At 38.2% G+C, this 25,020-nt stretch overlaps 1 protein-coding gene across 3 annotated transcripts in view; it reads left to right on the top strand.

Moving 5' to 3' along the window:
• Positions 1-437: 437 nt before the first annotated feature.
• Positions 438-25,020, top strand: part of ZDHHC20 (zinc finger DHHC-type palmitoyltransferase 20) — a 70,531-nt gene continuing 45,948 nt past the window's right edge. For 2 of the 3 annotated variants that reach the window (XM_045072430.1, XM_045072429.1), the window contains exon 1: positions 441-766. In XM_045072430.1, coding sequence (XP_044928365.1) covers positions 649-766 — 118 coding nt within the window. In that variant the 5' untranslated portion in view covers positions 441-648. Of the gene's footprint in view, positions 767-25,020 lie in introns of all 3 variants that reach the window. The other variant, XM_045072431.1, reaches the window with a different exon arrangement.

Here is a 25,020-nt window from a genome sequence, read left to right as displayed (position 1 = left end):
TGGAGGAGCTTATTAACAATATACATTCCTTGCCCGCACGTTGGATGGGGCACGGTCTGGCCCTGTTCGAAAACGGGCCCCAACTAACTGGTCAGAGGCCGAAGGACCCCAGGAGAACAAGTTCTGTACGGAGAGGCCAAGGCCCACGAATCAGAAAAGGAGTCATTTCCAGCAGCCTCCCGACGTGAGACGCTATCCGCAAAAGCCCTTCCTCTCCCAGTCAGCCATCGAGGAAGTGTCTTTCGTCTCGTAGACCACTCGGTCCTCGGTTCCTCCTCTCCTCCCCCATTCCGCCACGCCCCAAGAGCAGTTCCCAACGGAAGCCCCGCCCCCACGCCCGGGCCCCGCCCCCGGAGGCGCGGCGCGGGTTGCGGCGGGCGGAGGCGGGGAGGGCGTGGGCGTGGGGGGCGGGTGGGGGGCGGTGGGATGCAGGGCCGGGGCGGGACCTGGCCCGACGCGGCGAGGGGAGGAGTCGTGAGGGGGACTCCCGTCTTCTCTTCCGCGGGCTCCGTCTCGGAGGCGGGGCACCTGGGCAAGGAGCGGCCCCGAGCGCCGGAGTCGCCGCCGCCGCCGCCGCCGCCGCCGCCGCCGGGCGCCTGGCGCTCCCCTCTTCAGTGGGGCGCTGGGTGCAGCAGCCGCCAGCGGAACATGGCGCCGTGGACATTCTGGCGCTGCTGCCAGCGCAGCGTGGGTTGGGTGCCGGTGCTCTTCATCACCTTCGTGGTCGTCTGGTCCTACTACGCGTACGTGGTGGAGCTGTGCGTGTGTGAGTACCAGGAGGGGGCCGGGGCCGGGCGGAAGGCCGGGCCTCTGCGCCCCGCCGGCCTGCGTCTGCCTTTGCGGGCCGCGGGGGTCCGGCACAGGCCCGGGGGGAAGCAGGCCGCCGCGCTCGTGGCTTTGTCACGGCGGTGCGGTGCGGTACGGCGCGGCGCGGCGCGGCGCGGCGCGGCCCGGCCCGGCCCGGCCCGGCCCGGCCTTCGGGCGTACGCTACACCCCGCGCAGAGCCGCGCTGCTCGGGCCGAGGTCCCAGCAGAGCAAGGCGGTGATGGCGTGCTGGGGTCTGCCGCCCCCCGCGGGCATCTCGTTCTTTGAGGTGGATTGCTTTGGGACGGGTTGTCCTCGAACGGAGGAGACGAGCCTCCTAGAAGTTGTGTGTGTGTGTGTGTGTGTGCGCGTGTTGCATTCTTTGCTTTGTTCATGTGTTAAAGAAATCTGTTCCTCCTAGATTGCCTCAACAGCGTGAGCAGAAAAGCGTGTTACCTGAAGAGCCGGCTGGTGGGTGGGGGAAGGCAGGTGGTCTTTTCGTTGTCGCGTGCTGACGGCTTGTTAGCCATAGAAGACAGAGGAGCACCCGCTTCTGATGTTTGGTGGCACGGACCCATTTTCAAGTTCATTTCTTTCAAGTCTGAATCCAGTAACTTACACAAAATGTCATGTTAACACCGAAAAGAATGAGTGAGATGACCTATAGGCCGATTCTCTTTTTATCGTGGCTATTTATTATGGAGGTTTATATTTCTTTCATCCTCTGATTTTAAGGTTTGGTTTTGTTTTCGTGACTGCCAATTCAGTTTCTCACCGGGTTCCCTGGAGTAAGAAAGGAGTAACTTCAAAGATTTAAGATACAGATTTGAATACATAGCCGTTGAGATTGAAGGAAATTGGTTGTCCTCAAAACATTGTTTGAGGGCTCCTGCTTTGTTTGTGATAGTGATTGGTTGCTCTGCCTTAAGTTAATTGTTCATAGGCTTTGAGTGTGCAGCTATTTTAGGGTTATTCTAGCCTTCCACTTCTGTGTAGATCTTCCTGTCAGTTGAGAACCAAATGGTAAGTGGTGTTTGTAAAAGCAGTCCCTTGGTATCCCAGAATGATTTCGTTTTCATCTCCAGGCCACTGTTCCTAAAGGACGCTTGTTATATACACTTAAAAAATAAAAGAGCCACCAGAGGTATATGGATACTGATAATATGAAATGAAAAGTAGTTTGCCGCCCACTCCACTTGCAAGTGGCAGAATCTGGACTTCTTCAGTTGTGGGTAGCTCTGGATTTGTACAACTGTCAAAGACTTGGTTAAAACAGTTCTGCACATGAAAGAGAATGCTTTGGCTCAGAACGCTTGAGGAGAGGTTTTCAAATGAAAATAATCACCTTCAAGAAAATTATATTGTACCTATAGGATATTTAATTTTAAGGAAAACTATCCCAGCAAATAGGCCCAGAATAAATTAGTTGTGGAATACATTTCCACATAATAGTGGAGTTAATCTGTTGAATGTTATTGAATAATGTTTGAATCAATGAAAATTGACTAAATTTAAGTATTTCTTGAAGTTGCTTCCAAAAAATGATAGTGATCATAGGATTCTCATCATTTCATGATGGTACTTGATTTTATTTACTCTGAAGTGGGTATTTATTACAAAAGTTGTCTCAGTCTTATTTAATTCTTATTTAATTTGGAAGACTGTTCCTACTCTATCTTAATTACACAGTGGTTTTGAAATAAAGCTTCTGAAGAAGCACTAAAAATGTGTGTTTATGTTGAAATTGCACAGCCTAACCTATAGAAGGTTTTTGTCAAAAAAAAATCAAAAGGTGAGGTTAAACCTAAGGGAAATGAATATGAATATGGAAGTGCTGTGTGCTAGTGGGGATGGAGGGGACATTTTATTCATTCTTTTCTTTAATCCTCATATTTCGGAGCATAGGTATCTTCTACAGATGTAGGAAATGAGACTCTGAGCAAATAGGTCCTTGTTAGATCACACAATTATTGAGTGGCTATTGTACTGTTACCCACATCTTTACACTATACGTGTAACTTTTAGTAAGTCACTGGAACTGTAATTGTTCCATGATTGGAGGTGGGTAATAGGTGGGGTTAAGTGGCTCCCCTTTTTGGAGATCATGACTTCAATTAGGCATTAGGCCCATCCTTTAGAGATCATACCCCAGAATTTCATTAAATTAAAACATTCTGCAACAATTAAGGCCCAATGCTTGACAGAATTTTAAAATATTTAGTAGTAAAAGGTCTTAGATAGGGCCTTCACTTAATACTTCTAAGTTATCTGAGGTTAACTAGGGAAAATTGGGAAGTCTGCAGTATTACTGGACTCTATGAATCAGCATAAAGGCTCATTCACTTTCTTTTCTTCTCTTTTTTTTTTAAGGTTTTATTTATTTATTTGACAGAGTTCACAAGTAGTCAGAGAGGCAGGCAAAGAGGGGGAAGCAGGCTCCCCGCTGAGCAGAGAGCTCAATGTGGGGCTCAGATCCCAGGACCCTGGGATCATGACCCGAGCCAAAGGCAGAGGCTTTAACCCACTGAGCCACCCAGGCACCCCAAGGCTCATTCACTTTCATAATAAAAGTATCCTTTAAGCTGCTTTTATATGTTTATCTTTTCATAACACAGATTTTGATTTTCTCCCGAGATTGCTATTGAAACATACAAATTTATGGGTGGATTGACCAACTTTTACACTTTGGTCAAGATGGTTATTTTGGAGGAAAGTGCTAAATTCAGGGTTTTGTTTTTGTTTTTGTTTAAGACTTTATTTAGGGGCGCCTGGGTGGCTCAGTGGGTTAAGCCTCTGCCATCAGCCCAAGTTATGATCCCAGGGTCCTGGGATCGAGCCCCACATCAGGCTCTCTGCTCAGCCGGGAGCCTGCTTCCCCGTCTCTCTCTGCCTGCTTCTCTGCCTGCTTGTGATTTTTCTCTGTCGGATAAATAAATAAAATCTTAATATATATATAAAAAAAATAAAGACTTTATTTATATATTTGACAGACGGAGATCACAAGCAGGCAGAGAAGCAGGCAGAGAAAGAGGAGGAAGCAGGCTCCTTACTGAGCAGAGAGCCCGATGCGGGGCTCAATCCCGGGATCCTGGGATCATGACCTGAACTGAAGGCAGAGGCTTTAACCCACTGAGCCACCCAGGCGCCCCTCAGGTTTTCATCAGGACATCTTCTTCAGGTTATTTAGAGTTGTCAATAGTAGACGTGTACCTCTTATTTGACGTGTGGAGGATCTTAGAGATGATCTAATCCATTTATTTTACTTCTGAGAAAACTGTTGTGTGAAGGAGTTATGTGGTTTGCCTATGGATGGATATGCCTCATCTCTTCAGAGAGACCTATGTAGAGTGGAAGTATGACCACTGAGGCCATATAGCTTATATTTCTGTGTCTCCTTCATAATTTCTTCAAATTTAGAATGAGACAGGATAAATAGCTTAAATATCAGCATTGAGCACAGTGTCTTGCCAGAGTTGATTCCAGTGTTTTCTATTGGTTTCAAAACAACCAGCTTTTGATTTCATTGATTTTTCTTTTCTTTTTTTTTTTTTTTTAAGATTTTAAGATTTTATTTATTTGACAGAGACAGCTGGAGAGGGAACACAAGCAGGGGGGAGTGGAAGAGGAAGATGCAGGCTTTCTGCTGAGCCGGGAGCCCAATATGGATGGGGCTGGTATTACAACTGGAGCCTAAGGCAGATGCTTAACAACTGAGCCACCCAGGTGTCCCTCATTGATTTTTCTCTATTATTTTGTTTTCCTTTTTACTGATTTATTGTCTGATAATTATTGTTTCTTTCCTTCTTTTACTTTGGGTTTAATTTACTCTTTTTCTAGTTTCTTTTTCTTTTTTTTTTTTTTTTAAAGATTTTATTTATTTATTTGACAGAGAGAGATTACATGTAGGCAGAGAGACAGGCAGAGAGAGAGAGGAGGAAGCAGGCTCCCTGCTGAGCAGAGAGCCCGATGTGGGACTTGATCCCAGGACTCTGGGATCATGACCTGAGCCGAAGGCAGCGGCTTAACCCACTGAGCCACCCAGGCGCCCCCTTTTTCTAGTTTCTTAATGTGGAAACTGAAGTCACAGATTTGAGTCCTTTCTTGTGTTTAGTTCTACAAATTTACTCGTAAATACAGCTTTATTCACATCCCATCAGTGTTTACATGTTTTTTAGTTTCATTCAATTAAAATTATTTTCTAAATTCATTTTGGATTTTGTCTTTGACCCGTGGGTTATTTTAGTAGTATGCTAATTTGCAGTTATCAGAGGATTTTCCAGATACCATTTTGGTACTGATTTTGAATTTAATTCTATGTGGTCAGATAATGTTGCATGACTTGAGTCCTTTAAATGAGTAAATTTTTTGTTAAAGATTTTATTTGACAGAGACACGGCAAGGGAGGGAACACAAGTAGGGAGAGGAGGAGAGGGAGAAGCAGACCTGCCAAACATGGAGCCCAATCATGACCTGAGCCAAAGGCAGACACTTAACAACTGAGCCACCCAGGCACCCCTAAATTTTAAGTGAGTACATTTGAAAGGACTTGTTTGATGGCCTGAAATGTGGTCTGTAGTAGAAACATTTCATGTGTATTTGAGAAAAATGTATTCTGTTGTGAATATATTTCACAGCGATGTATTTTGCTATTTGTTGTTGGGTAGAGTTTCTGTTATGTCATAATGTGCCATAGATGTCAAGGCAAGTTGGATGACAGTGTTGTTCAAGATTCCTATGTTCTTGATGATTTTCTTTTCTTTTTTAGGATTTTATTTATTTACTTACTTATTTGGGAGAGCATGAGCAGAGGGTGGAGTGGCAGGGGGGAAGGGCAGAGAGAGAGGGAGAAGCAGTTTCCCCCAGAGCAGGGAGCCTGACGCTGGGCTCAGTCCCAGGACCCCGGGATCATGACCTGAGCCAAAGGCAGATTCTTAACTAACTTGAGCCACCCAGGCACCTTGCTGATTTTCTGTTTGTTCTATCGATCAGTTTTTGGGAGAGGTATGATTATAATTATGGAGTTGTGTCTTTCTTTTTGTAGTTCTGTCAGTTTTGCTTCATGCATTTTGTAGCTCTGCAATTAAGTACTTACAGTGTTTAGGATTATAGTGTTCTCTTGGTGAATTGACCCTTTGTTATTATGAAATGACTTTCTTATCCCTGGTGATATTATTTGCTTTGAAATCTAGTTTGGCAGATATTAACATGTCCACTAATCTTCCTTTTGATTACTGTTAGCATGGAAGGTCTTTCTCTGTCCTTTTATTTTAACTTGTTTATATCTTTATATTTAAAATGCATTTCTTGGGGCACCTGGGTGGCTCAATCAATTAAGCATCCAAATGTTCATCTCAGCTCAGGTCTTGATCTCAGGGTTGTGAGTTCAGCCCTATATTAAGCTCAAGCTGAGCATGGAGCCTACTTTAAAAACAAAAGCAAAAAAAACAGCATAAAAATTATAAAATATTAATAACTCTATACTTAATAAAGAAATTCAGTTGGTAATTAAAAAAACTTTTTTTTTGTTGTTGTTGTTGTTGTTGAGGACAACAGCAGGCCCTGGTAGCTTCACAGACAGATTTTTCAACATTTAATAGAAAAAACTCATAAGCAGACTATAGTTAGGTCTTGCTTTTTAAATTCAATCTGAAAAATCTGTGGCTTTTTTTTTCCTTTTTTTCTTTTGTTTATAGAATTATAATTGACATATAACATATTAGTTTCAAGTGTACAACACAGTAATTTAATTCATAAATATACTTGGCATAATTAAATAAAATAATCACCACATAAGTCTGGTTAACAGCCATTAACCACACATAGTTTCATGATTTTTTTCCTTGTGTTGAAAACTTTGAAGATTTACTCTCAGCAACTTTCAAATATACAACTGTATTATCAATTATAGCATAATCTCTTTTAATTGAAGTGTTCGACCGTTTATATTTAATGTAATAATTGATAAAGTTAGGTTTTATGATTCTGTTTTCTCACCTTTATTGGCTTATTAGTTGTAACTCTGTTATTTTAGTGATTTACTTTAGAGTTTATAGATTACATCTTTAATCTATCATAATCTATCTTCAAGTGATACACTACTTCGCATATAGTACCTTATAAAAGCACTTTTCCAATTCTTCCCTCCAAGTCATATATGCTGATTATTATACAATTTTTATATTATAAAGCTCACTGTATTGCTATTTGTTTAAACCGTGTGTTATCTTTTTAAAAGATTTAAATAATATGAAGACAAATCTTATATATTTACTTATGTTGTTACCATTTCTGGTACTTTTCTTATTTTATAGATCCAGATTTCCTTCTCATGTCATTTCCCTCTGCCTGAGGGCTTTCTTTAACATTTATTATAAGGCATGTCAGTTGGTGATAAATTATTTCAGCTTTTGTATGTTTATAAGCATTTTTATATTATCTTTTAAAAAAACTTTATAATGTATAATTCACATATCATAAAATTCACCCATTTGAGATACACAGTGCAGTAGTTTCCAGTGAACTAGAAAGTTGTGCTGTTACAATACTATTCATTTTTAGAACATTTCAGTCACCTTTATCAGATCCCTCATGCCTAATAATGATTAATTCGTATTCCCAGCCCCAGGCAACGTCTAATCTGTGTTCTGTATCTGTATGCCTTTCTTGGACATCTCATGTACATGGAGTCATACAGTAAATGGTCTTTCGTGTTTGGTGTCTTTTACATGTTTTTGAGGTTTCTCTGTTTTGTAGCATGCATTGGTATTTCTCCCCTTATTCTCTACTTCACATCTATTTTGTATTTTTATGTTTATAAAATATATTTATAGCTTTACTTAAGAATCTTATTTCTAGGGGCTCTTGGGTGGCTAGTTATTAGGCTTCTGCCTTCAGCTCAGTTCATGATCCCAGGGTCCTGGGATCCAGCCCCGCATTGGGCTCCCTGCTCAGCAGGAAGGTTGCCTCTCCCTCTCCCACTTGTATTCCCTCTCTCGCTGTCTCTCTCTGTCAAATAAATAAATAAAATCTTTTTTAAAAATCTATTATTTTTAGTAAGCCTCCACAAACCATTTGTGCACTGAATTAGAATGTAAATAATAATTAGGTACTATTACACATTTAAGTGTTTGAAAAATCCTGCTTCTAAGATTTCAGTATCTTTGGGTCTTGCTCATCTTTGCATCTACTAGAGAGTCTAATTCCTAAAAGCATTCAATTAATAGGTGTTGAATTGAATAGAATCATACAGTCATAAACTCACTTGTGAGTTTGAATATGTTAGAACAAACATCTACAATAACAGTATTGAATTATGATTACCAGACATATATTTCAATAGTATTCAGGGTTAAAGACTAGATGATATTGCTTATTGGTTATGGAGTCTTTGTTTTGGATGATGAAACAATGATTCTTTGAAATTGTACTGAAACTATTTAGAAAAAAAAAAATTCTGGTTCCCTATATCTCATCCCGAGTGGTTGACATAATTATAGGAAAAATTAAGATGTGAGTTAGGATATTGTTTAAAAACCTTATTTTCGGGGCGCCTGGGTGGCTCAGTGGGTTAAGCCGCTGCCTTCGGCTCAGGTCATGATCTCAGGGTCCTGGGATAGAGTCCCGCATCGGGCTCTCTGCTCAGCAGGGAGCCTGCTTCCCTCTCTCTCTCTCTCTCTCTGCCTGCCTCTCCATCTACTTGTGATTTCTCTCTGTCAAATAAATAAATAAAATCTTTAAAAAAAAAAAAACCTTCTTATTTTGTTATTTCCTATCTGTTTTCAGATGCTGGAGTATAGTAATTTTCTATATAACTTGCCTTTGAAAGCTATAGTGCCCTATAAACCCTTTAATGGCATTCTATAATTATCCCAGCCTTCTTTCCTTTTTTTTTTTCCCTAAAGGACAGATATTTTTTCTTTTGACTGCTGGTGAATTAACCTGTTCTTATATTATTTTCTTTTGATACCAGAAAGCAAACTGATCTGAGAGAGCTCTATAAATAAATACCCAAAAATCCAACCCAAGTGAACAAAAAGAGCTTTTATATTTTCTTCCATATAAACTGAACCCTCTTTGGGTCAAAATATATGAAGGAAAAGGGGCTGGACAAGTTAGAAACCATGGCAGACTATTTGGAAGAAGATCATTTTGTCCTAGTGATACAAATAAAGGTTTCCTTTTCCCCTGGCCTCTTCTATTTTGTGGTGAAGATATAGCAAGCTAAACTCCAGATTAAGCCTCTATTTGATATCTCTACTTGGATTTAATAGGCATCTCAGACTTACCATGTCCAAAACAAAAACTCCTGAATTATTTTTCTCTTTGCTCACCCCCCCACCCCCACTACCTCCTACTCCAGCTCAGTAAATGAGTTTCATCCTCCTAGTTTCTTGGTTGAAAAATCTTCCCATTACCAATTAATCAAGAAATCCTGGCATTAAATCCAGCTGCTCACCACCACCACGGTAACTATATTCACTCAAGCCACTATAATCTCTGTCTTGTGGCGCAGACTGAGAAACGTAACCACAATAGTTTGTACTTCCTCCCATCAAGACAGGAAGTCTTTTTGCCCTCCCAGTGAATCTGAGTTGGCCTTGTACTTCCTTTGATCAACAGAATAGAATTGCTTTGATCAATAGAATAGATGGGTGAGATCTGGAGCCTAGGCCTTAAGATATAGCATGGAGCTTTGGCCTTAACTCTTGAAACCAGTTGCTATGTAAGGGAGTCCAGATAGACATACGGGGAGAGACAGACACCCAGTAAGACAAGCTAAGTGCCAAAGCCCCTTATATGTGAATGAGGCCATCTTAGAGTCTCCTGCCCCAGTTGTGCTGCCATTTGACTATAGTTAGTAGAAAAACAGTCCGGCTTATCGTAGTCTGAACTGCTGACCCAGACAATTACAGGAAATAATACTTGGTGGTTGTTTAAAGTCATTGAGTTCTGGGTGGTTATCACATTATATCATTGTAGTACTATAGTCTTATATTTTGTTTCTCCTTCCCCACTCCACCCCCATCCTCACCCTGTACCCTTTCCCTAGAGCAGCCAGAATAGTTCCCTTTAAAATCAGTACCAGATTGGTCATTCCTCTTCTGAAAACCTTGGCTGGCTTCCTGTCTTCTTCAGTGGAACACCTACAGTGCTTACCATGGCCTCCTCCCCTCATTACTTCTCCGACATGATTTCCTCTCCAATCTTCCTTTGTTTCTACAGTTGTCACAATAGCCTCTTGGCTAGATTTTAATACTTGTTGATTGATCTTCATAAATTATTTAATCTCTCTTAACTTGTTCCCATGCTATAAAATGAAATAATACCTGTCTTACAAAATAAAGTTTTTAGCAGAGTAGGCTTTCAAATATTACTGGAGATGGGAAGAAGATATAAATGGCCACTAGCATATTTTTTCTTGTCTTCTTTTTTTGGTAGGAGTTTTCTTTGTTTGTTTCTTTATTTTTAATTCCTAGTTTGTTTTTAAACCTTCCCTTCCTGTCTTTAGTGAATGAAAGCATATTCTCATGCAGTCTTTTTTTTTTTTTTTTAAGTATATTCTTAATTGGCTGTATTTGGAGATCATATTGCAAAAGCATGTGCCTATTTTGCATGAGCTGCTGGTTGTGCTTAGATTATATGTGTGGGAGAGTATGTTGTTTGAGGGAGGGAGGGCTTCACATGATGTGGGATTTTAAGAAGATTAACACCTGACACTATTCTTATAAGCATATAAGCTACACAGATTTAGGTATTGCTGAAATATGCAGCACATCATCTTAAGCAGATGGCACCTACACTTAACTGAAATAGTAGGTCACAAATAATGGTGATTATAGTTTTATGGAGAATAGATTTCTCTAAAATAGAGGTTCATATTCCTTGATGCTAAAGGTTTAAAATTGTTTTTATTTTTTAAAAGATTTTATTTGTTTGAGAGAGAGAGTGTGAGTAGGAGTGTGGGGAAGCCGGGTTGGGCAGAGGAGAGGGAGAAGCAGACTCCCCGCTGTGCAGGGAGCCCCATATGGGGCTTGAGCCCAGGACCCTGAGACTATGACCCGACTAAAGGCAGATGCCTAACCAACTGAGCCACCCAAGCAGCCCTAAAATTGTTTTTAAAACATTTCTGTTTTCTGCGTTTTCTCACTCTTTCCCATGCTTCATTATACTTATTAATGTGGACTTAGGCCCACCCAATTAAAATCATAGGAGGAGTAATTTTTTATTAACCTACTAATTGAACAACATGTAAAAATACATATGAGCTTATTAACTGTGAAGTCTTCAGGGAAGCTTTTGAAACATTATTGTTTAAATTACATGAAAAGGATATCATCAGCACCTGATGGAAGTAATAACACCAAAATGTTATTGCATGTGTTGATTGGATACATCACTAGTGTGAATTTATACTGTTTTTTTCTTCTTCCTGTGTGGTTCTTATTTTTCTGTGGATAACTCATATACTTTTTGCAAGTATTTAAAAAGGAGAAGTGGGGGTCATGGCTATGACAAATACCATGTGCACAAAAGCGGTAGCTTCCTAACAATATATTGTGTCTCGAAAATGCAGCAAGAATCTTTTAAAATCCAAGACAAGATTATTACTCCTCTCTACAGCACCCTCCAGTGGCTTTCCTCTTTGCTCATAATGAAATCCATAGTTCTTTCTGCAATCTCTAAGGCCCTAAATATACTCTGATCTGCCACTAATTTTGATTCATCTCTTCCTTTGCCAACTGTGCTACAGCCCAACAGGCCACCTTGCTTTTCCTCTATCAGGCCATGCATGGTCCCACTCAAGGACCTGGTTACCTCTCAGATTCCACATGGCTAGTTCTCTCCACCTAGATTTCTTTTAAAATACTCACTGTCAGAGAGGCTTTTCCAGCTATGCCATGTAAATAAAATAAGTACTTCCTCTTTCACTTTTCTCCCTACCCTGCTTTGTGCTTACAATGTTCTGGGTGCTGTATTTGACACTAGGAATACAAAGATGTATAAATGTGCATGGTCAAATGCATTTAGACTTCATATAACAGTCCCTATTTTTAGTATTATAGTGTTCATTTGTATAGTACCTTTTATTTTTAAATTCTAGTGTAATCAACATATAGTGTTTTATTAGTTTCAGGTGTACAGTATAGTGATTCAACAGTTCCATGTATTACATCATCAAGATAAGTGTACTCTTAATCCCCTTTGCTGATTTCACCCATCCACCCCACCCACCTCACCTCTGGTAACTTGTCAGTTTGTTCTCTGTAGTTAAGAGCCAGTTTTTCAGTTTGTCTCCCTGCCCCGCTTTGTTCATTTGTTTTGTTTCTTAAATTCCACATATGAGTAAAACCATATGGTATTTGTCTTTCTCTGGCTGGCATATTTCACTTAGCACTATAATTTGTAGATCCATTCTTGTTGTTGCAAATGGCGAGATTTCATTCTTCTTTATGCCTGAATAATATTCTGTTGTAAATGTATATCACATCTTCTTTATCTGTTCATCTGTTTACACTTGAGCTACTTCTATACTTTGGCTATTGTAAATAATGCTGCAATAAACAAGAGTGCATATATCCCTTCAAATTAGTGTTCTCATGTTTTTTGAGTGAATACCCAGCAGTGTGATTCCTGGATCATAGAGTTCTATTTTTAATTTTTTGAGGAATCTCCATACTGTCTTCCCTGAGGGCTGTACCAGTTTGCATCCTCACCAACACTTGTTGTTTCTTGAGTTTTTTGTTTTAGCCACTCTGAAGGTGCAAGGTGATATCCATTGTGGTTTTGATTTGCATTTCCCTGATGATGAATGATGTTAAGCATATTTTTGTGTGTCTGTTGGTCTGTTCATGTCTTCTTCCCATTTTTAACTGCACTATGTGTCTTTTTGGTGTCGAGTTATAGAAGTTCTTTATATATTTTGGATACTAACTTGTTATTGGATATATCATGCGTGAACATCTCCCATTCAGTAGATTGTCTTTTAGTTTTATTGGTTGTTTCCTTGCTGTGCAGAAGCTTTTTATTTTGATGAAGTCCTATTAGTTAATAGTTTATTTTTGCTTTTGTTTCCCTTGTTTCAGGAGACCTATCTAGTAAGAAGTTGCTATGGCCAATGTCAAAGAGGTTTACTGCCTGTGCTCTCTTCTAGGATTTTTATGGTTTCAGGTCTCAGCATTTATGTATTTAATTCAGTTCGAATTTATTTCTGTTTATGATGAAATAAAGTGGTCCAGTTTCATTCTTTTGCATGTGGCTGTCTAGTTTTTCCAATATCATTTGCTGGATGGATTATTTCCCATTGGATATTCTTCTCTGCTTTGTTAAAGATTAATTGGCCATATAATAATGAGTTTATTTCTGGACCCTGTATTTTTTTCCCATTGATCAATTTGTCTATTTTTAGGCCAGTACTATACTGTTTTGATCACTACAGCTTTGTAATGTAACTTGAAGTCTGGAATTGTGATATCTCCAGTTTTGTTTTTCTTTTTCAAGATTATTTTGGCTATTTGGGATCTTTTGTAGTTCCTTCCATACAAATTTTAGGATTGTTTGTTCTAGCTCTGTGAAAAATGCCCTTGATATTTTGATAGGGGTTGCATTAAATGCGTAGATTGCTTTGGGTAATATAGACTTTTTTAAAAAGATTTTTTATTTATTTTTTGAGAGAGGGAACACAAACAGAGGGAGTGGGAGAGGGAGAAGCAGGCTTCCTGATGAGCAGGAAGCCCGACAGGGAGCAGGGAGTCCCATGTGGGGCTCTATCCCGGGACCTGGGATCATGACCTGAGCTGAAAGCAGACACTTAATGACTGAGCCACCCAGGAGTCCCTGATATAGACATCTTAACAATATTTGTTCTTTTGACCCATGAATATGGAATGTCTTTCCATTTCTCTTTGTGTCATCTTCCATTTCTTTCTTCAGTGTTTAATAGTTTTCAGAGTACAAGTCTTTAGTTAAGTGTATTCCTAAATATTTAACGCATATTACAAGTTTTAAGAAGCCCTACTGTAACTAAGTATCTAAATCTGCTTAACCTAGTACTTTTCTAAACATTTTTTTTGCCATGATATTCTATTTTTCATGAAATACCTATTTAAATCCTTTTAGATTTAGACAGTTGTTGATCTTTGGGAACAAAGCTCCCAGTAGTGGTGTTGGGGAGGAATGGGGAGCAGATCAGTTCTGAAGGGACTGTGCCTCTGAAAAAAGTGATGTTACCAGTAGATATGAGGGGTAATAGCTGATTTCGTCTACTAACCTTTTGTTAATTAATTCATCATTATTTCTATAAATGGAAGAAAAATCATTATTTCTATAGATGACAAAAAGGTACTTGAAAAATCCCAACATCTATTCCTAATTTTAAAAGTCTTAATAAAATAGGAATAAGTGATTTTTGAACAAAATTGCACACACACAAAATTCCTGATCAGTTTTCACTAAAACCAGAAACAAAAGATGCTTATTACCATGCCATTGCTGTGTAACATTTGTACTGTATTAACAAAATCAATTACGATATTCAATCAAGAGAAAATAATTAGAAGCCTAGGAAGGAAAGGGGAGGAGGAAAGCCATTTCTATGTATAAATTATGTGATAGTATATCTTGAAAGCCAAGAGGATCAATAATAAACAGAATACCTAAACAAAAAGGATTGAGTAAAATTAACAGACAAAAACCAGGATACAAAATTAGCAAACAAAAACCAGTACTTTCTATATATACATAATAAAATGTTTGAAAACATGGTGGAAGAAAAGTCTCTGTTTCCAGTAACATCAAAAAGATAAAAATACTTAAAAATAAACTTAAGAAATATGCTAGATCTGTAAGAGGAAAACATTCTTGAAAAACGCAAATGTAGACTTGAACAAGTAGAAAGACCTTGCACATTTCATGTTCATGGATAGAATAACTCAACATTACAAAGATTTCTCTTCTCCCCAAGTATAAAGTATAAATGAGTTCTATTCCCAGTAAGTTTTCTTTTTTCTGGCACTAGAATTTGATGCTAAAAGTCATAGGGAAAAATAAACAGGAAAGAATCAGGAAACCTCTGAAAAAGAAGAGTCAGAAAGGAGGCAAACGTTATCCTACCACATTTTAAACCACAAAACCTGTGTAATTAAAACTGTTGGGGGCTTATGAGAACTGTCTACTTTCTGTTTAGTTTTGCCCCAAACCTAAAACTTCTCTGAAAAATAAAGTCTGTTACAAAAACAATAGTATGTTATGGTGTGTGGACAGACATATGGCCAACGGAACAGAACAGAATGTCCAGAATTAGTAATTTTAGAAATTTAAAACTTAGTAAAAGTAGCATCTCAAATCATAAGAGGAACAGATGGAAAAACTGAATAGATATTTGGTGAGAGATAAAATCAGGTCCATACCTCATATGATATTCTAAAAATAAACTACAAATTGATAAAATCTTATTTTTTCTTCTTTTCTTTTTTTTTTTTAAACTTTTAAAATAATTTCAGGGGCAACTGGGTGACTCAGTGGGTTAAGCCTCCACCTTTGGTTCAGGTCACGATCTCAGAGTCCTGGAATGGAGCCCGCATCAGGCTCTCTGCTCAGCAGGGAGCCTGCTTCTCCCTCTCCCTCTGCTGCTCTGCCTGCTTGTGCTCTCTGCAGGGAGCCTGCTTCTCCCTCTCATTCTGCCTGCTTTTCTGCCTACTTGTGACCTCTCTGTCAGATAAATAAATAAAATCTTTAAAAAATGAAATTAAATAATTTCAGACTTTTGAAAAATAATATGTAGACTTTTCATATATCCTTCACCCTGATTCCCTAATATTATTTGTATACATTCTTTGTCGTTCATTCTCTCTCTGAAACAGTTTGAGAATAAATTGCAGATATAATGTCCCTTTACCAGTAAATACCTCCGTGGTATTTCCCAAGAACAAGAATGTCTGTCAGTTTAAGCTTCTGTAAAAGAATACCACAGAGCAGGTAGCTTATAAACAACAGATACTTATTTCTCACAGTCCTGGAATCTGGGAAGTCCCACATTAGGGCACCAGCAGATTTGTTGTCTGGTGAGGGCCCACTTCCTGGTTCTTAGATGGCCATCTTTTCACTGTAACATCACGGGTGGCAGAAGGGACTGGGGATCTCTCTGAGGTCTCATAAAAGGGTACTAATCCAATTTATGAAGGCTTCACCTTCATGATCTCATCAGCTCCCAAAGGCCCCATCTTCAATACCATCACATTGGGCATTAGGATTTAACATAAGAATTTTGGAAGGGGACACAAACATTCAGTCTATAACAAAGAACATTTTCTTATATGATCAAAGTACAATTATCACAATCAAGAAATTAGCATTGGTAAAATACTACTCTAATCTGTAAGCCATATTCAGACTTTACCAGTTGCCCCACTAATCCCTTCTGCTCCACAGTCCAGCCTGTGATCACACACTGCACTTAGTTATCATGCCTCTTTAGTGTCCTTTAATCCGAAAGAGTTCCTCATTGTTGCCTTCTCTCTTGTGACCGTAACAATTTTGAAGAGTACAGGCTTCTTATGTAAAATGTCTCTCACATTAGGTTTGTCTGATGTTTCCTCGTGATTAGATTCAAAGTATACATTTTTAGCAAAAATACCACAAAAGTAATGCTCCATCATTGAATGTACCATTTCTAGGACTGTTAACTTCAGTCACCATTTCAGGTGGTATCCACCAAGTTTCTCCATTCTGCAAAGGTATGATTTTTTCTTTGTAATTATTAGGTATTGTGATAGACTCAGATGTACCACACAGATCCTTCATGGAAGGACTTGCTGCTCAATTGTGGCAAGTACAGTCAGTGGACAGCTTTTAGCTGTTAGCTCTATCAACATGACTAACTTTCCCCCAAGGTCACACCCTTCCTGTGCCAGCCCGCATTCAGTGCCTGAGTGAGAAGGGGCCTGGCTGCTTTAGAGCTCTCTGCAAGTTGGCCAAGATTTTGATAAGCCTGCACTGCAATTAGATTTCCCTTTAGTACATAGCTCATACCCCAAACTCTCTCAGCATCTGATTCCAGAGAACCCAACCTGAGACAAGTGTCTTTGTGGGGAAATACTTTGAGACTCCGTAAATCTGTTCCTGATTACTTGAACTTACTCTTTTTAGCATCTATTAAGGATTCTTGCTTGAAACAGTTATTATTGTTTGGGTTGTCAAATAGTAATTTTTCTAATTCTATGATTTTGTCTACATTTTATAGTTAGAATTCCACTGTAAGGAAGAGCTTTCCCTCTTCAGTCATTCATTTACATCTGCATGCTGTTGTGGATTCTATTTTTTATGGATTATGATCTATCATTTATTGCTCAAATTGTCCCAGATTTGGCCAGTAGGAGCCCCTTCAGTTTGGTTTCTGTATCCTTTTGACATGTTCCTATCATTTATTCCTTCCTTACTTTCTGGTACCACCAGATTTTTCAGGCTTATCTGATACTTTTCCCACGCTGCAATCTGCAATTTCACAATGGACCACATATGCATGTAAAAAACAAAATCATTCAAATACTACAAAGAAACATGTGTGGATGATTTTATAACCAGGGAGTGAGGAAAGCCCAACAGAAAAAATGGAAAAGTGACATAAACAATTTACAAAAACAACAAGTAAGAATATCTCATAAAACACATGAAAAGATGCTTACTCTCCTGTAGAACATGCAAAGTAAAATTACCCCAAATTTGGAATTACATTCCAAACAAAATGTTTGGAAGCACTTTATTGGATAGACGATGGAGAAACAGGCAGTCTGATGCATTGCTGTAGGAGTATAAAATGGTACAACTTCTATAACAGGGATTTGGGAAAACCAGGCAAATTAACTTTTGGTCCAGTAATTTCACATTAGGAATCTACACTGAGAATAAACTTCCACAAATAAACAACACATGTATAAGGTTATTCATTGCCACATTGTTTATAGCAGTAGAGATTGGAGATGACCCAAATGTCTATCAATAGAGGCCTGATTATATAACCGGAACACCCACACAATGGAGTACTGTGCAGTGCTTTAAAACAGTGATTGTCTCTATGTACTAATGTGCAGTAATGTCTAAGGTGTGGTGAGAAAAACAAAGTGTGGAATAGGTATATAAAGGAAGAAATTAGAAATATTTTATTTAATACGTTTATTTACTTTGCAGAAAGAATTAGGATAAAGCAAACTAATAAAAATGATTACCTTGGGTGAGAAGGTAAGAAAAGAAAGCTAGGCCTTTCGAGTACCTTTTTATATAGTTTTGACTTTTAAACCATTTATACTTTTTATATATTCAAAAAATATATAAAACAGAAGGAAAAGCAAATGTAAAATTTGGAATCATGAAACAAATGAACTTAATTTTATGTGAAGTTGGTACTATACATAGAGGAAAGAATTATTTCAAGTGACTTTTGAATATTGTACTCCTTAGTGGGATACAGTTTAAAGCCAAAACAAAACAAAATTTTAAAACTGCAAAGAAAACTTAAATTGGTACGCAGTATTTAAACTATTTTAGGTATACTTTAGGATAACTAAATAAGTAAATTAATTAGGAACTAAGATTTTCATTGTATGTAAATGCAAAAAGATACAAATATAATGCCTAAGAAATAGAAACTTTATAATGTTCTATTCTAATTTAAAGCATCATGTGAATATAAATAGGTATACAATACTACTACTGTCATCCCAAAGGCCTTAAAAGCACTGAAACTCCAGTAGCTATGAACACCCCTGGTGTTCAGTGGTTGGTTTCTAAATATCATTAAGAGGAAGCAGATGCAGGGCACCTGTTTGCCTCAGCCCAGAGAACACATGACTCTTGATATTGGAGTCATGAGTTCAAGCCCCACACTGGAGGTAGAGCCTACTTTAAAAAAAAGGGGGGGGGGTGCCTGGGTGGCTCAGCGGGTTAAAGCCTCTGCCTTCGGCCCAGGTCATGATCCCAGGGTCCTGGGGTCAAGCCCTGCATCAGGCTCTCTGCTCAGTGCAGAGCCTGCTTCTCTCTCTCTCTCTCTCTGCCTGCCTCTCTGCCTACTTGTGTTCTCTGTCAAATAAATAAATAAAATCTTAAAAAAAAAAAAAAAACCAACAACAACCAATGCCCCTTGGAGAAATGGCTAATTTCAGGTCTGGAGGTGGGGAAAAATATAAAGTGAGCCTGGGATATCTTGTGCTAGACAGCAGGGAAGTGCTCTAAGACTTAATGGAGTTGATTCAGGAGGATACAAGAGTCAGTTGAAAGAGCAATGACCAAAGATGAGACATTAGGGTGCCTGGTGGCTCACTCATTTAAGCATCTGCCTTCGGCTCAGGTCATGATCCCAGGGCCCTGGGATCGAGTCCTACATTGGGTTCCCTGTTCAGCAGCGAGTCTGCTTCTCCCTCTGACCCTCCCCGCTTCATGCTCGCTCGCTCTCTGTAATAAATAAATAAAATCTTTATTAAAAAAAAGAATGAGTGTAGTTGATAATGCACATTAGATAAATAAAAATCCTTAAGTTTCCCTATTGATATCCAAAAACAAACATTTAAATTTATTTGCTATGAGTGGAGTTGAATGTTATACCAGCATCCCATTCTGGAAATGGGTAATTAGAGGGAAATAATTAAGTTTTTGTGCTGCCTTTTTAGGAAGTAGTTGAGAGCTCTTTACAGAAGAATGCCAGCTTGAAAATGTAGAAATAAATAATAGAGGGTTTTTCATGGTGATTTTCAAATTATACAAAATAATTGATTCAGGAGGATTATTGGTCGATGCTAAAACCGTTGGGTGAAAAGTTTTTGGGGAAGAAGATATTCACATACTGCTGACATTTTACCCCACAAAAAACTTTGATTTTTTTTTTTTAATGATTGTTAAAGTGGAAAATGTACTTTTACAAAGGAGAGACCTGGTGGTCACCACCTTAAGTGATTGAAATGTAGCATCGCTGATAGTGACAAACCTAAATAATGTATCTCCCCATATGCTGAACAGTGCCCAGAATACTTTATACCTGTTTATACGTGAGTATTCTTATCCATTCTCACCCTCTAATTACATTCAAGCCTTTAGACTTGGAGTGGAATAATAGGAAAAGGAGTTTGGGGTAGGGGTCAGAGGATGAAGTCAAGGACACCAAAAAGAAACAAGACATCTGGCCTGTTCTTTTTAAAAAGGAACGGTCCTGTGAGATTCTAAGGAGATGGTAATGGTGCGTTATTTTTGAGTCTCCCCAAATCACTGCATAAAAACATTCAACAACTTGAGTATCTACAACAAAACTAGTTTGCTAGAGAATGGGAATGAGTTTTAGACAACCAGGGTGACTACAGAGATGTCAACTTAACTCTGATATGAACATTAAATATGTATGTTCTTGTAGACCTTAGACCTATGAGTAATAGTAATAAGGAAGACAGGCTATAGTTGGTAATGGATATATGATCTAACAAAATAGCTATAGTATAGCTGTTACAAAATAGACAACAATGTAAAAAATTACTTAAATAATCATATTTTCAGTAATCATATTGGTCTTATTATTGAGGCTGTTGGGTAGGCAAGATGGGATAAAGAAAGTGAATAAAATCTGTTACATTATACCTACCCATTTTTGAAGCAGTAAAAACAAAAAGAAAAAAAATGAATATGATGTTCTAATTCTTCATCCTTTCTGTCCTTGAGAACAGGATTCTCAGTGGTAAGAAAAACAAAAATACAAACAAACCAAAAAAACCATACAATTAAAAGATGAATGATAAAAACTTTGCAAATTTAAATTTGAATTAATAGTATGAACTCATAAGATGTTTTATCTTTTAAAAAAAAGTATGTGTTATGCACATACATAGATAGTAAAGGGATTAAAACTATTAACATAAATAATTTATGTAGAAAATTCCAGAGAATACACAAAAATACAACTAAAAACTAATAAGTGAATTTATTAACAAGTTCACAGGATACAAGATCAGTAAAACTCAGTTATATTTCTAATAAGAATTAGAAACTGAAATTTTTTAAACACAAAAATCATCAGAAACAACTACTTTAGGAATAAATCTAACAAAATACATACACGGTTTTGTGTATTGATGAGATAAAATCTGAAATGAAGAGATACACTGTGTTTATGGAATGGAAGACTGATTATTGTAAAGATGTCAGTTCTTTCTGAATTGATCTAGGGAGTCAACACAATCCCAGATAAAATCCCAGCAGGCATTTTTTTTTTTTAAAGGAAATCAGTAAGATAAGCTTAAAATTTAAATGGAAATATAAAAGACCTAAAACAGCCAATACACTTTGAAAAGGAGCAAATTGGAGGACTCACGCTATCTGATTTCAAGATTTGCTAAGAACTACATGTAATCAAATCCTGTAGTATTGGGATAAGAATAGATATAAACATCGATAGGACAGAAAAGAGTTCAGAAATAAACCCTTGCACATATTAGTTTAATTTTTGTCAAAAGTTCCAAGGCAATTCAGTAGAGAAAGGAGTTTCAGCTAACAATATTGGAACTATTGGCCATCTATATACAATAAAAGTAATCTCAACCCTTAATACCATATTTTCAAAAATCAGCTTTTAAAATAGATCACATACCTAAATGTAAAACCTCTAAAACTTCTAAAAGGAAACCTGAGCAATTCTTTGTGTCTTTTGGTTGGCAGAGATTTCCCAAAAAAGGACACAAAATGTGAACCATAAAAGAAAAAATTGATAAATTGGACCTCATTAAAATTAAATTTTCTGTTCCTCAAAACTCAGTGCTAAATAAATGAAAAAACAAAATATGGACTAGAAGGAAGTAGTTGCAGAATATATTTGTTAAAGGACCATATCTAGAGTATATAAAGAGCCCACAATTCAATAATAAGGAAATAATGATTAAAAAGTAGCCAACAATTTCAACACACAACTTCACAAAGAAGAGGTGTGGGGATGGCCAATAAGCATGTGAAACAATACTCAACATCATTGGTCATTAAGAAAACACAAAATCACAATGAGATATCACTGTATATTTTTTAGAATAGCTAAAAATTTAAAGATCGACAGTTCCAAGTGTTGATAAAGATGTGAAGCAACCTGTAACTCATACATTTTTGGTGGGAATGTAAAACAATACAACAACTTGTGAAAAAAGTTTGGCTGTTTCTGATTAAGTTAAACATAAATCCAGCAATGTTATATCTATATATTTACCCCAATAATGAAAATATATGTCCGCCCAACGGCTTGTGCAGGACTATATATAATAGGCAAAAAACGAAAGCAAATGCCTTATCAGTTGGTAGATAGCTAAACACGTTGTGGTACCTCCATACAGTAGAATACTATTCAGCAGTAAGAGAACAATTTGTTAATTAGAATTTCCAGTTCCAGGACAAGTGAATACATACTCTTCCTATTTTTTCTGGTAAGTACAACTAAAACCTTTGGATATTATGCATAAAGCAAGCATAAGACAATTTTGACACATGGAGAGAGAAAGGCAGATCATCTGGGGACCTTGGTACCTGAGAAATGGTAATGGTGGTGAATTCCCTGGGTTTTCTTTTTTGCCTCATATATCCTATGCCATGCTAGAGAAGCTGGCAACCTGGAAGTACCAAAGAGCACAGATGAAAAGCCCCAAGAAAGGCTGGTTTTCTTTAGTCAGTCAGGAAAGAAGCATCTTATAGCAAGACCAAACTAGACAGTGACTGCCCTACTTCAGCCAGAAACATTGGAAAAATGGCACTCTGTCCTCACTTTCTCCAGCAGAGGCTGAGTATGAGCTTAGACTTGCCCCTTGCTCAGCTGTAACAAGGCACTACTCTTGTATCTCCCCACTTTCCTACTGGGGTGGTGTCAGAGAAGGTGAAGGCCTAGGCAGTGGGTAGACTTCCATTACCCCCCCCCCCCAGGCAATGATAATGCATCCTTCCCCATGTGGTATCAGCGAAGGCCTTGTGCAGAGCTCTTGTGTAGATCTTGCTCAATTCTTAAGTCCGTCTCTGGAATTTTATCTTTTTAGGTGGCTTTATAAATAAAACTTCAGGGGCGCCTGGGTGGCTCAGTGGTTTGGGCTGCTGCCTTCGGCTCGGGTCATGATCTCAGGGTCCTGGGATCAAGCTCCGCATCCGGCTCCCTGCTCCGCAGGAAGCCTGCTTCCCCCCCCCCCTCTCTCTGCCTGCCTCTCTGCCTACTTGTGATCTCTGTCTGTCAAATAAATAAATAAAATCTTTTAGAAAGAAAAAAAATATATATATATATAAAAATAAAACTTCAGTTACAATTTCTATATAGTGATTGCATGTTTACTGGAAAGCTATTGATTTCAGTATACCACTACCACCTCTTATTTATAATAGTTTTTCAGTGGTTTTCTTTGACTATAAAGGCATATAGTCTTATAATTTGCAAATAGTGATATATTTGCTTCTTTTCCATTTTTATACCACTAATGTATTTCTCAGAATTGTGTACCTTGTATAGTGTTTCCCAATCATTTTACAGCATGGCAATATTGAAAATTATATTTTTAATGTATATTAGCATAAATGGAAAATGCTTTGTGAGGCCAGAGGGGACCTGCCTGCTGACCTGAGATAGATTGAGAAGAAGTCCTATGCCTCTCTAAAACAATGCTTTAAAAAAAAAAAATCATGAACTTGCTTATTTTATTTCTTAACCATTAGTGGGACTACTTTCTGAGTGTTTCTCATTAAATTTTGCTGGTTTGGGGATTGAAGTAGATAAATTTTATTTTATTAAGGAAGCGTCTGGGTACTCCTCTGTTTTATCAACAGATTTTAGTCCAAAACGGTTATCGAATTAACAAACATTTCTGAAGCATTGCTACTGTATGCCAGGCTTTAGAACTAAAACAATGAATAAGGTGAGAGACACTATAGTAAAGAACACAAGTCCAGGTAGATTTGAGCTCAGATATCTGTCTACATTGCATGTACTAGTTCTGTGACCTTAGGCAAGTCATTTAATTATTTTGAGCCTTAGCTTACTTATCTGTCAAATAGAGCTAATAATAACTATTAGAATTATTATTCTTTTTAAAAAAATTTTTTAAAAAGATATCTATCTATCTATTTATTTATTTATTTGACAGAGAGATCACAAGGAGGCAGAGAGAGAGGGGAAGCAGGCTCCCCACTGAACAGAGAGCCTGATGTGGAGCTCGATCCCAGGACCCTGAGATCATGACCTGAGCTGAAGGCAGAGGCTTTACCCACTGAGCCACCCAGACATCCCTAAGTTGTTGTTATTCTAAGACAGGATTCCACACTTTTGTAGTCCAGTAGGGTGAGACAGACATATTACCAAGTAATTGCACCAAAAAAAAAAAAAAAAAAAAGAGGTGGCATAGTAGAGATGGAAGAATGAACAGTGGCGATATAAATGAGTACTTTGCCTAAAGAGGGACTCAGGACAGTTTTACAGAGGTGACTATTTAAACTGGACCTTGGAGGATGAGTAGGGGAGGCATAGCACCCATAAAACTGCTTGTTGCATTAAGGAAACTGCCATTTGTTCAGGATAATTGAACCACAGGTATAGGCAAATGACAGATTGGAGAGGTAGACAGATTGTAGATCATAGAGGCACTATAGTTGCTACCCTGAAGATTTTGAACTTTATTCTGTAAGTGACTGGGAGGTGTTGAAGTATATTTAGCCATCGGATTTGCTATAATGAGGTGTATTAAGCTTATATAGTTGAAAGTCTCTTTAAAGACCCTTAATCTCACAAAATAAACTGAGGGTTGCTGGGGGGTGGAGGGGTAGGGAGAGGGTGGTGGGGTTATGGACATTGGGGAGGGTATGTGCTATGGTGAGTGCTGTGAAATGTGTAAGCCTGATGATTCACAGACCTGTACCCCTGGGGTAAATAATACACTATATGTTAATAAAAATAATTTTTAAAAAAAGAAAGTCTCTTTAAGCTATTACGTTTGAGGAGAGCCTGAAATAAGGCAGTGAGACAAATTGAGAGTAGATGACAGATTTGAAGAGCATAGGTAGAATTAATAGGATCTAGAGGCCGTTAGGACTATCTGGAGAGAAAGGATAAATAGCAATTCCCAGGGTCTTGGGCTAGGAATAAAAAACACTCTAAAAATTACATGGATAAGTTCTGTACTTTTTTCTATAGAAAAACACAAGTTGTCTTGAGTGTAAGATCTTACAAAGTTTGGTGA

This window comes from Mustela putorius, unplaced genomic scaffold, assembly GCF_011764305.1.
Source record: "Mustela putorius furo isolate JIRA1106 unplaced genomic scaffold, ASM1176430v1.1 tig00004035_pilon_pilon_pilon, whole genome shotgun sequence".
Classification (NCBI taxonomy): domain Eukaryota; kingdom Metazoa; phylum Chordata; class Mammalia; order Carnivora; family Mustelidae; genus Mustela; species Mustela putorius.
This window is presented reverse-complemented; position numbering and strand designations above follow the sequence as displayed.